This window comes from Orcinus orca, chromosome 5, assembly GCF_937001465.1.
Source record: "Orcinus orca chromosome 5, mOrcOrc1.1, whole genome shotgun sequence".
NCBI lineage: Eukaryota > Metazoa > Chordata > Mammalia > Artiodactyla > Delphinidae > Orcinus > Orcinus orca.
In genome coordinates, this window is record NC_064563.1 from 34,970,163 (window position 1) to 34,982,225 (window position 12,063).

The window sequence follows — 12,063 nt, forward strand, 5'->3', positions numbered from 1 at the left end:
TCCATCTAAGCTTATTCATCCTCATACATCTCTATAAATTATAAATATACTGTTATCCCTTATTCCTTATAATATGAAACTGAGGGTCATAGAGTCTCCTGACCTACTGATCAGTAATGCTCTAGACAAAACTGCTTCTTCAGAGTGTCAGTAAGAGCAATTTAAATACTTGTATTAAGTAGGAATTAAAGTATATATAAACAGTAATTAGTTTAAAAGTGAAAACGGTCGTGTCTATTGGAGATGAAGATAGAAATAAGAAGATGGCACTATAACATAATGTTATGGACCCTGGAGTCAGACAGACTTCGGTTTATATCTCATTTCTGCCACCTAATAACTGTATGACTTTAGGTAAGTTACATAACCTCTTTAAGCCTGGTATTCTTCTTGAAGAAAGGGTATAGATACAGCAATAGAATGAGCCTAATAGTATCATGACCATTAATTACATGCATGTAAAGCACTTAGGCACAGTGCCTATATAAATAAATGTTAAGAATCCTTGAATACCTTCCAGGCTTGTTGGAATCCCATGAAGCAGGGCTTGGCAAACTGTTTTTGTAAAAGGCCAGACAGTAAATATTTTGGGCTTTACCAGCCACATTCTGCCTCTGTCACACATTCTATTTTGTTTTGTTTTGTTTTTGCAACCACTTAAAAATGTAAAAACGATAATACACAGGCCATGGGCCCACTTTGGCCCCTAGGCTGTAGTTTGCCTATCTCTGCTGTAAGGCATTACCCTTCAACACAGCACCACTAGAGTTTTCAAGAACATACAAGTTTTTACCTCTTAAACTTTTAGCATTGATTTCATAATATTTATTGCATATTAGGGAATGCATTTTCTTTTTCTTTTTATATAGCAAGTCAGTAGAGCAACTGCTCCTAATCTCTTTATTTTTTTAATTTAATTTGATTTATTTTATTATACAGCAGGCTCTTATTAGTTATCCATTTTATACATATTGGTGTATACATGTCAATCCCAATCTCCCAATTCATCACACCACCCCACCTCCACCCCCTCCCCACCACTTTCCCCCCTTGGTGTCCATACGTTTGTTCACTGTATCTGTGTCTCATTTTCTGCCCTGCAAACCGGTTCATCAGTACCATTTTTCTAGATTCCACATATATGTGTTAATATACGATATTTGTTTTTCTCTTTCTGACTTACTTCACTCCATATGACAGTCTCTAGATCCATCCACATCTCTACAAATGACCCAGTTTCGTTCCTTCTTATGGCTGAGTAATATTCCATTGTGTATATGTACCACATCTTCTTTATCCATTCATCTGTTGATGGTCATTTAGGTTGTTTCCATATCCTGGCTATTGTAAATAGTGCTGCAATGAACACTGGGGTGCATGCGTCTTTTTGAATTATGGTTTCTCTGGGTGTATGCCCAGTAGTGGGATTGCTGGGTCATATGGTAATGCTATTCTTAGTTTTTTAAGGACCCTCCATACTGTTCTCCATAGTGACTGCATAAATTTACATTCCCTCCAACAGTGCAAGAGGGTTCCCTTTTCTCCACACCCTCTCCAGCATTTATTGTTTGTAGATTTTCTGATGATGCCCATTCTAACTGGTGTGAGGTGTGATACCTCACTGTAGTTTTGATTTGCATTTCTCTAATAATTAGTGATGTTGAGCAGCTTTTCATGTGCTTCTTGGCCATCTATATGTCCTCTTTGGAGAAATGTCTATTTAGGTCTTCTGCCCATTTTTAGATTGGGTTGTTTTTTTTTTAATATTGAGCTGCATGAGCTGTTTATATATTTTGTAGATTAATCCTTTGTCCATTGATTCGTTTGCAAATATTTTCTCCCATTCTGAGGGTTGTCTTTTCATCTTGTTTGTAGTTTCCTTTGCGGTGCAAAAACTTAAGTTTCATTAGGTCCCATTTGTTTATTTTTGTTTTTATTTCCATTACTCTAGGAGGTGGATCAAAAAAGGCCTTGCTGTGATTTATGTCAAAGAATGTTCTTCCTATGTTTTCCTCCAAGAATTTTATAGTGTCTGGTCTTACATTTAGGTCTCGAATCCATTTTGAGTTTATTTTTGTGTATGGTGTTAGGGAGTGTTCTAATTTCATTCTTTTACATGTAGCTGTCCAGTTCTCCGAGCACAACTTACTGAAGAGACTGTCTCCATTGTATATCCTTGCCTCCTTTGTCATAGATTAGTTGACCGTAGGTGTGTGGGTTTACATCTGTGCTTTCTATCCCGTTCCATTGATCTATGTTTCTGTTTTTGTGCCACTACCATATTGTCTTAATTACCGTAGCTTTGTAGTGTAGTCTGAAGTCAGGGAGCCTGATTCATCCAGCTCCGTTTTTTTCCCTCAAGACTGCTTTGGCTATTCGGTGTCTTTTGTGTCTCCATACAAATTTTAAGATTTATTTGTTCTAGTTCTATTAAAAATGCCATTGGTAATTTGATAGGGGTTGCATTGAATCTGTAGATTGCTTTGGGTAGTATAGTCATTTTCACAATATTGATTCTTCCAATCCAAGAACGTGGTATATGTCTCCATCTGTTTGTTTCATCTTTAATTTCTTTCATCAGTGTCTTATACTTTTCTGCATACAGGTCTTTTGTCTCCCTAGGTAGGCTTATTCCTAGGTATTTTATTCTTTTTGTTGCAGTGGTAAATGGGAGTGTTTCCTTATTTTCTCTTTCACATTTTTCATCATTAGTGTATAGGAATGCAAGAGATTTATGTGCATTAATTGTGTAACGTGCAACATTACCAAATTCATTGATTAGCTCTAGTAGTTTTCTGGTGGCATCTTTAGGATTCTCTATGTATAGTATCATGTCATCTGCAAACAGTGACAATTTTACTTCTTTTCCAATTTGTGTTTCTTTTATTTCTTTTTCTTCACTGACTGCCGTGGCTAGGACTTCCAAAACTATGTTGAATAATAGTGGTGAGAGTGGATATCCTTGTCTTGTTCCTGATCTTAGAGGAAATGCTTTCAGTTTTTCACCATTGAGAATGATGTTTGCTGTGGGTTTGTCGTATATGGCCTTTATTATGCTGAGGTACATTTCCTCTATGCCCACTTTCTGGAGAGTTTTTATCATAAATGGGTGTTGAATTTTGTCAAAAGCTTTTTCTGCATCTATTGAGATGATCATATGGTTTTTCTTCTTCAGTTTGTTAATGTGGTGTATCAAATTGATTGATTTACATATATTGAAGAATCCTTGCATCCCTGGGATAAATCCCAGTTGATCATGGTGTATGATCCTTTTAATGTGTTGTTGGATTGTTTGCTAGTATTTTGTTGAGGACTTTTGCATCTATATTCATCAGTAATGTTGGTCTGTAACTTTCTTTTTTTGTAGTATCTTTGTCTGTTTTGGTATCAGGATGATGGTGGCTTCATAGAATGAGTTTGGAAGTGTTCCTTCCTCTGCAATTTTTTGGAAGAGTTTGAGAAGGATGGGTGTTAGCTCTTCTCTAAATGTTTGATAGAATTCACCTGTGAAGCCATCTGGTCCTGGACTTTTGTTTGTTGGAAGATTTTTGTTGTTGTTATTGTTGTTGGAAGATTTTTAATCACAGTTTCAATTTCATTACTTGTGATTGGTCTGTTCATATTTTCGGTTTCTTCCTGATTCAGTCTTGGAAGGTCACACCTTTCTAAGAATATGTCCGTTTCTTCCAGGTTGTCCATTTTATTGGCATAGAGTTGCTTGTAGTAGTCTCTTAGGGTGCTTTGTATTTCTGCAGTGTCTGTTGTAACGTCTCCTTTTTCATTTCTAATTTTATTGATTTGAGTCCTCTCCCACTTTTCTTGATGAGTCTGGCTAATGGTTTATCAATTATGTTTATCTTCTCAAAGAAGCAGATTTTAGTTTTATTGATCTTTGCTATTGTTTTCTTTGTTTCTGTTTCATTTATTTCTGCTCTGATCTTTATGATTTCTTTCCTTCTGCTAACTTTGGGTTTTGTTTGTTCTTCTTTCTCTAGTTGTTTTAGGTGTAAGGTTAGATTGTTTATTTGAGATGTTTGGTTCTTTTTGAGGTACAATTCTATTGCTATGAAGTTCCCTCTTAGAACTGCTTTTGCTGCATCCCATAGGATTTGGATTGTCATGTTTTTATTGTCATTTGTCTCTAGGTATTTTTTAATGTCCTCTTTGATTTCTTCAGTGATCTCTCGGTCATTTAGTAACGTATTGTTTAGCCTCCATGTGTTTGTGGTTTTTACGTTTTTTTTCTCTGTAATTGATTTCTAATCTCATAGTGTTGTGGTTGGAAAAGGTGCTTGATACTATTTCAGTTTTCTTAACTTCACTGAGGCTTGGTTTGTGACCCAAGATGTGATCTATCATGGAGAATCTTCTGTGTGCACTTGAGAAGAAACTGTAATCTGCTGGTTTTGGATGGAGTGTCCTATAAATATATCTGGTGTATTGTGTCATTTAAAGCTTGTTTTTCCTTATTAATTTTCTGTTTGGATGATCAGTCCATTGGTGTAAGTGAGGTGTTAAAGTCCCCCACTGTTACTATTTTTATTAATTAATTAATTTATTTTTGGAGCATTGGGTCTTCGTTGCTGTGCGTGGGCTTTCTCTAGTTGCGGGGAGCGGGTTACTCTTCGTTGCGGTGCACAGGCTTCTCATTGCAGTGGCTTCTCTTGTTGCAGAGCATGGGCTCTAGGTGCACAGGCTTCGGTACTTGTGGCACATGGGCTCAGTAGTGTGGCTCACGGGCTCTAGATAGCAGGCTCAGTAGTTGTGACGCACTGGCTTACTTACTCCACGGCATGTGGGATCTTCCTGGACCAGAGCTCAAACCCGTGTTCCCTGCATTGGCAGGCGGATTCTTAACCACCGCACCACCAGGGAAGTCCCCCCACTATTATTGTGTTACTGTCGATTTCCTCTTTTATAGCTGTTAGCAGTTGCCTTACGTATTGAGGTGCTCCTATGTTGGGTGCATATATATTTATAATTGTTATATCTTCTTTTTGGATTGATTCCTTGATCATTATGTAGTGTCCTTCCTTGTCTCTTGTAACATTTTTTGTTTTAAAGTCTATTTTATCAGATATGAGTATTACTACTCCAGCTTTCTTTTGATTTCCATTTGCATGGAATATCATTTTCCATCCCTTCACTTCCAGTCTGTATGTGTCCCTAGGTCTGAAGTGGGTCTCCTGTAGACAGCATATATATGGGTCTTGTTTTTGTATCCATTCAGTGAGCCTGTGTCTTTTGCTTGGAGCATTTAATCCATTCATGTTTAAGGGAATTATCTGTATGTATGTTCCTGTTACCATTTTCTTAGTTGTTTTGGGTTTGTTTTTGTAGGTCCTTTTTTCTCTTGTGTTTCCCACTTAGAGAAGTTCCTTTAGCATTTGTTGTAGAGCTGGTTTGGTGGAGCTGAATTCTCTTTGCTTTTGCTTGTCTGTAAAGCTTTTGATTTCTCCATGGAATCTGAATGAGATCCTTGCCGGGTAGAGTAATCTTGGTTTTAAGTTCTTCCCTTTCATCACTTTAAATATGTCATGCCACTCCCTTCTGGCTTTTAGAGTTTCTGCTGAGAAATCAGCTTTTAACCTTATTTGAGTTCCCTTGTATGTTGTCGTTTTTCCCTTGTTGCTTTCTATAATTTTTCTTTGTCTTTAATTTTTGCCAATTTGCTTACTGTGTGTCTCGGCGTGTTTCTCCTTGGGTTTATCCTGTATGGGAGTCTCTGTGCTTCCTGGACTTGCGTGGCTATTTCCTTTCCCATGTTAGGGAAGTTTTTGACTTTAATCTCTTCAAATATTTTCTCGGGTCCTTTTTCTCTCTCTTCTCCTTCTGGGACCCCTATAATGCGAATGTTGCGTTTAATGTTGTCCCAGAGGTCTCTTAGTCTGTCTTCATTTCTTTTCATTCTTTTTTCTTTATTCTGTTCCACAGCACTGAATTCCACCATTCTGTCTTCCAGGTCACTTATCCATTCTTCTACCTCAGTTATTCTGCTGTTGATTCCTTCCAGTGTATTTTTCATTTCAGTTATTGTATTGTTCATCTCTGTTTGTTTGTTCTTTAATTCTCCTAGGTCTTTGTTAAACATTTCTTGCATCTTTTCAATCTTTGCCTCCATCCTTTTTCCAAGGTCCTGGGTCATCTTCACTATCATTATTCTAAATTGTTTTTCTGGAAGGTTGCCTATCTCTACTTCATTTAGTTGTTTTTCTGGGGTTTTATCTTGTTCCTTCATCTGGTACATTGCCCTCTGCCTTTTTTGTGTGTTTGTTTGTTTGTTTGTTTTTGTTTTGCGGTATGTGGGCCTCTCACTGTTGTGGCCTCTCCCGTTGCGGAGTACAGGCTCCGGACGCGCAGGCTCAGCGGCCATGGCTCATGGGCCCAGCTGCTCCGCGGCATGTGGGATCTTCCCGGACCGGGGAACGGACCCGTGTCCCCTGCATAGGCAGGCGGACTCTCAACCACTGCACCACCAGGGAAGCCCCCTCTGCCTTTTTGTCTTGTCTGTCTTTCTGTGAATGTGGTTTTAGTTCCACAGGCTGCAGGACTGTAGTTCTTCTTGCTTCTGCTGTCTGCCCTCTCCTAATCCCTTTATTTTTAAACCAGGACTTTTCCAGTGTCTAACACCCTGCTAGTGTTGGAAGGTCTCCTGCAGAGGCAGGGGGTAGCTGTGTCTCACCGTGAGGACTAGGACACTGGCAGCAGCTGCATTTTCATTATTGACATTTATATTTTAAAATATCTATGTTTTTTTTCTTCTACTACCCATTTATAAGCCAACTTTATCCTGAAATGAAATTGTTGAGACTGTTGGGTCCTTGATCAGTTGTTTTCTTAAGAATCTGTATAGAAGCTAAATAGCTCCAATTTCATTATAAAACTTTATAGAAATTTTTGAAAGGGAAATAACCATAATTCTCTTATTATTGCATTTATTCAGTTATTTCCATGTGATGGGCTTGACCACTTAGGCCTGTTGCTTCCATTTTTTCCTTAATGATATTTTTTTAATTCTGTTGTGAATTATCTGAACCAGTTTCGGAACTCAAACAGGCCCATGGCGTTATTGGAGCTTCATAATTTTCAACTAATTAGAGTTTTCTAGTACACTAGTAATACTTAGAATAGTAACATGATTGCTGTTGTCCTAGGATAGTAATACTGATAACACTCCTGGGAACCCAGAGAATGGGATGGTTCATATTCTTTCTTCATTGTATACTTATAAAGCCTTAGTTTTATATGTGTGGTCACAGTTCTCAGGTTCCATGTTACCTTAATATCCTTACTAGGAAATAAGCTTTATAAAATAAAATACCTGTTAGAAAACATTTCTTTTTCTGTTCCAGTTGAAGTTGCGCAGTCTGAAGTTGGACCCTTTAATGATTCTGCTCATGTGGAGCCCCTTATTGATTCTACTCATATTTCTCTGCAAGAAGAAAACCAGTCTTCCGTCAGTCATTGCCTCCCTGATGCTTCTACAATTACTGAAGAAGGTTTATTTAGCCAAAAGAGTTTTCTTATTTTAGGTTTTAGTAATGAAAATGAATTTAATATTGCAACTATCATAAGAGAAAATGCTGGAAAAATTGTGTCACTTCAGAGCAGAGTTGTTGCTGATTATGCTGTGGTTCCTCTGCTGGGGTGTGAAGTACAGGCAACTGTGGGAGAAGTTGTTACAAATACATGGCTGGTAAGAAAACACTGTAGCAGTTGAAATATAGTATTGAAGGATGTCTGAAACTAGGAGTACACATTTATTTCTTAGGCAGTTCAGTTTCAGTAAATTGGTATTTGGGTTTGAGCACTGTCTGGATTTTGCTTTTAACAATGGAAAGTGTAAATAATAAACTATACAAGCTTCTTGCTCCTAATCCTGGTAGAATAGAGGGGCCGCACCAGCAGTGTTCCTTCTTAGGAAGTTACTCCAGGTCATCTCATATTATTTCAATTTTCCTAGTTTTCTTACTACCAAAACATGACATACACTTTTGTATTATTCCATCTTGTTGGCTTATCACTAATAATTTCATCATTGATTTATTTTTCAACTTTCAAAGAGAAAAAGTGATAATACATTGGAAGAAATTAAATTTTAAGCAAAATTCAATAAATTCGATGATAAATCCGACTGATTTTAACATCCTATATAATGGATTGGTGTGTATGTATTTCTTTGATGTTATAATTTTAAATGTGTTGAGAATGAGCATATATACACATTTATATGAAAGTAAAATTGGTTTTCATCTAAACTAAAATTACTGTTACTGTAACTGAACCAGTGTTAACCACTAGTCGCTTATTTCAGGTTGATGTTATCGTTTCTCTTGTTTTTGAAAGGTAACTTGTATAGACTATCAGACTTTAACTGATCCAAAGTCAAATCCTCTCTTCACACCAGTCCCAGTAATGGCAGGAATGACTCCTTTAGAGGATTGTGTTCTTTCATTCAGCCAGTGTGCAGGAGCTGAAAAAGATTCGTTGACATTCTTAGCAAATCGCCTTGGAGCAAGGTATGTAGTATTTTTAGTGTACCTGCTGTCTTGGTGTACTTTTTATTTGTTTTGACTTATAGAAGAGCATTCAAATTAGGATTTCACTGGGTGTCTTTATAATATTTATGAGGAGTGTGTTGCATATCTATGTGATGGCTCAAAGTGGGAGAGGGAGAATGCTGTTAGACGGATGCCTGGCAAATGTTAAGGCTCCAGGTGTTAATGCTTACCTACCAGGAAAGGGAATATTTAAAGCTGATACGTGGGTCGTTATTGAGTGTTGCTTATCTAAGCATTATTTATTCCCTTCCATATGCCATCTGGATGATTTATTCTTTTTCAGTGTACATTCATTGTTTTTCTGCAGTGCAAATGTTAAGCAGAAATAATGAATACTTTGGGAGAAAGAAAATGAATTTTAAAGTTCCAAAATCCAGATTAGCCCAACCTGTAAGTGAACTTTAATGGTGGCTGTTTAAAAAGGAAGTAGAAAACTCATTATATAAATAAATATAAATGAACTAAACTTTACATTAAAGGAAAAGTTCTTTTAGATTATATCATTAAGCAGCGCTTAAAATGCTTTTAAACAAGAGACACATCTAAACCTAAATGATTCAGAACATTTGGGGAAAAAAAAAGATGGGCAAAGATATATCAAAAGAAAAGAGAGTGTTGCAGTTTTAACGTCAGACAAGTTTGGATTCAAATCAAAAGGCATTAAACAGGAAAAAGAAGAGCACTGTAAATAAAGAGTGCTATTTACACTGAAGGTAAAAAATATGTATATACCAAATAGAGCATGACTACCATTCATAGAACAAAAACAGCAGGAAATTCAATGAGGAATCAGCAGAAACATTAATTGTAAGAGACTTTAATTCCCACCTTTTACCTCATGACAGGTCAAATGGAAAACAAGAAAGGATACAGATTTAAACAGCATAGTTAGCTATCCACTCTAAAACAGTGACCATACCATTTCAAGCACCTGTGGAACACTCATAAACGTTGCCTGTATGGAAATTGGCCACAAAGAAAACCTCAGTAAGTTCCCTGAAGTAGAAAGAGTGGAGACCATATTCTGTAATCACAGTACAAAAAAAAAAACCCCCAAAATTAGAAATGAGTAGGAGAAATAGAAGATGAAAAGACTTTATCAACTCAGCATTTTAGAACTTTTTAGTAACTCTTGGTTCAAAGAGGAATTCAAAACCACTTTTAAGCCTAGAAATCATTATCAACCTGATAGTAACAAGCAACACCAGTGCCCACATTGTGACCTTAAAATACCACTTCCCACTAAAAGAAACTAAAGCTTAAAGAAATGATCAGTTCTAGGTCTGGGGCAGAAAAGATACCAGTGAGTCTGGAACATTTTGTCAGAACAGAGAGCAAGTATTGATATATTATTGAAGACTAGTAGGAAGGGTTGTGTCAAAAGGACCTCCACTGGCTAAAGACAGGAAAAGTTGTCACTAGAGATAATAATAGCAGTGGATCCAGACACATCAAATAATGTTTAAATCATAACTTCATAATGGCACCAAACAAACTAAGCTAATTGGTCATGTTTGAAGGATGCTAGGAAACCAACTCATTATTTTGAAAGCTGGTAAATAAAGAGAAAGGATCAAAGTATTTATCCTGCCTTTCCTATACAGTCTGTATCAGAGTACCATAATAATGGATAAGACAATTTCCCTTTATAGAAGTATTCCAACAAATAAGTGAAAAAGGAATGATAAGATTGTGACTCCTAATAAATGAAAGATTCTAGGCATTGAAAACCAACAGTTAATCACATACTAAAGAGAAAACCAGACATATGCTTCCTTGTGAAGAATACATCACCACCTTGAAGTAGTCTTAGCAAAATAATGAAACCTCAATCTAATAAAACCTAGATTCAACTACTGAATTATAGGAAATACAGGAGAATAACATGTTCTACTACAGCACAGCAATACAATCAGCAAAATCCAGACTCTGAAGTAACTCTACATTATAGTGTCTTCAACAAGGGGGCAAGGAAAGAAGAGGGAACCTGCAAGCTAAAAGACATAAAAAATTAAATGTAGTGTTTAAAGATGCACTATGTGATAAAACAAAAGAAAAGTAAGGAAGTGATGATCATAAATATCCAAATAGTGGCTACTGTTAGCAAGGGAGGGAAGGGGGTTAGTAACTGAGAAGAGGCACGTTGGAGAGGTTCTGGAGTGACTGGTAAGATTCTGTCTTCTGACGTGGGTGGTTGATATAAGGGTTTTCATCTTATGATAATTCATTAAATTGTATATTTCCTTTTTTGCTGTGTTGTGTACTTGGATTATACCAAACAGTAAGCTTTTGGAAAAAACTGAAATTGTAACAAATAACAATAACAAAATATGGCAACAGACTAAAGTGGTGCTCACAGAAAAATTCAGCAAAGTGGTTATGTAGAATATTAATATACAGAAGTCACTGACCTTCATATGTACAACCAGTTAGAAGAGCTAATGAAAACAAAGGTCTCTTACTAAATCTGGAATAAGAGATAAAACACCTAGCAACATGATGTGGAATCTAAAAGAACAAAACAAAGGAACAAACAAAATAAAACCAAAATAGACTCATAGAGAACAAATTAGATATAGAGAACAAATTAGTAGTCACCAGAGGGGAAGGTGAAGAGGGATTAACAGGTACAGAATTCCAGTTATAAAGTTAAAACGTCATGGGGATGTAATATTCAGCATAAGGAAAAAAGTAATACTGTACTAGCTTTGTATGTTGACAGATGGCTTCTATACTTTTGGTGTTGATCATTTGTAATGCATTTAAATGTCGAGTCACTACGTAGTACACCTGAAACTAATACAATATTGTATGTCAACTATACTTCGATTTTTAAAAAAATTTTAAAGGGAAACTTGGAAGAGCTACAGAAACTTGTAAAATGCTATTGAGGGAAATAAGTAAGACTTAAACAGTATGAAAGATGTATCTGTTCTTGGACAGGAAGACTAAACGTTATAAAGAAATTTTTTAGAGAGGGCAATAAGCAAACTAATTCTTAAATTCAAAGAAAATATTAGCAAGCAGGAAAGTCATAAAAATTCTGAAATAGAATAGTTATTTAAATATATTTTGTAAACCTCACTAGATAAAATAGTGTGTCTGTAAGTAGCAGAAAGTTCAGTGAACAGGCAGAAAGTCTAGAAATAGACCTAAACACAAACAGGAATTTGGTATATGATAAAAGTGATATTTCAACTTATTGAGGAAGAGATGGTTTATTTAATAAATATGATTCAGTAAAGTTGGAGCAACATCTCATCCCAAAATAAGTACCAAATTAATTGATCAGTGGGTTAAATGTGAAAAATGAATCCGTGAAAGTACTAGGAAAAATGTGGAATATTAAAAACATCTTAAAAGTGGGGATCTAGACTTAAAACCCAGAAGTCCTAAAAGAAAAGACAATTCTGTTTATATCTCATATTCTGTTTTTGCCCCCATATTTCCTTTAATATTCTGTGATCATGAGGAAGGCGTTTAATTTCTCTGCATCTTTTCT

The 12,063-nt window shown here is 36.2% G+C and overlaps 1 protein-coding gene across 4 annotated transcripts in view; it reads left to right on the top strand.

Annotated features, from left to right (window-relative positions):
* Positions 1-12,063, top strand: part of TOPBP1 (DNA topoisomerase II binding protein 1) — a 77,292-nt gene that overhangs the window by 30,338 nt on the left and 34,891 nt on the right. For all 4 annotated transcript variants that reach the window (XM_033404058.2, XM_033404059.2, XM_004278920.3 and 1 more), the window contains exons 11-12: positions 7,353-7,696; positions 8,347-8,519. In XM_033404058.2, coding sequence (XP_033259949.2) covers positions 7,353-7,696; positions 8,347-8,519 — 517 coding nt within the window. The remainder of the gene's footprint in view (positions 1-7,352; positions 7,697-8,346; positions 8,520-12,063) is intronic.